The following is a 562-nucleotide window of genomic DNA, read 5'->3' on the forward strand; positions in this document are numbered from 1 at the left end:
TTTGATGCCGAGAAGGCTGAAATCCTCAAGGAACTGGAGGATCTTAAGGGGAATCTGGAGGAATACCAGGTCAACAAGGATTTGTTGGAGGCTAAAAATGATAAGCTTCAGTTGGAGGTTTTTGCTGCAGAGCAAAAGCAAAGCATGTCTGAAGCAGATGCTAAGAGCCTTAAGATGGAACTGGTTGCATTAGTGGAGGCAAAGGAGGCAGCTACAAAAGCATTTGACGCGGAGAAAGCAAAAATCACGAAGGATTTGGAGGTTCTTAAGTGGAAGGTGGAGGAAATCCAAACCAAGAAGGATTTGGTGGAGGGTGAAAAGGATAAGCTTCGCTTGGAGATTTTAATAGCAGAGCAGAAACATGCCATGTCTGAATTAGAGGTCAAACGCCTCAAGATGGACTTGACTGAATTGGCGGAGGCGAAGGAGGCAGCTGTGAAGTCATTTGACGCCCAGAAGGCCAAATTCATGAAGGAGGTAGAGAGCCTCAAGAGGAAGATAGAGGAAATCCACGCCAGCAAGGAAGCAGCTGAGGAAGCAGGGTACACCAAAGATGTCGAGG

General features: G+C 46.8%; 1 protein-coding gene across 1 annotated transcript; it reads left to right on the forward strand.

Annotated features, from left to right (window-relative positions):
• Window positions 1-27: 27 nt before the first annotated feature.
• On the forward strand, window positions 28-542 carry LOC119345503 (the record flags this gene model as incomplete). The annotated part of the gene is made up of 1 exon (XM_037615552.1): window positions 28-542. A coding segment is annotated over exon 1 (398 nt), but the record flags the coding sequence as incomplete, so codon positions are not given.
• Between the last annotated feature and the right edge of the window lie 20 nt (window positions 543-562).

Source organism: Triticum dicoccoides, unplaced genomic scaffold (assembly GCF_002162155.2).
Source record: "Triticum dicoccoides isolate Atlit2015 ecotype Zavitan unplaced genomic scaffold, WEW_v2.0 scaffold244272, whole genome shotgun sequence".
NCBI classification, from domain to species: domain Eukaryota; kingdom Viridiplantae; phylum Streptophyta; class Magnoliopsida; order Poales; family Poaceae; genus Triticum; species Triticum dicoccoides.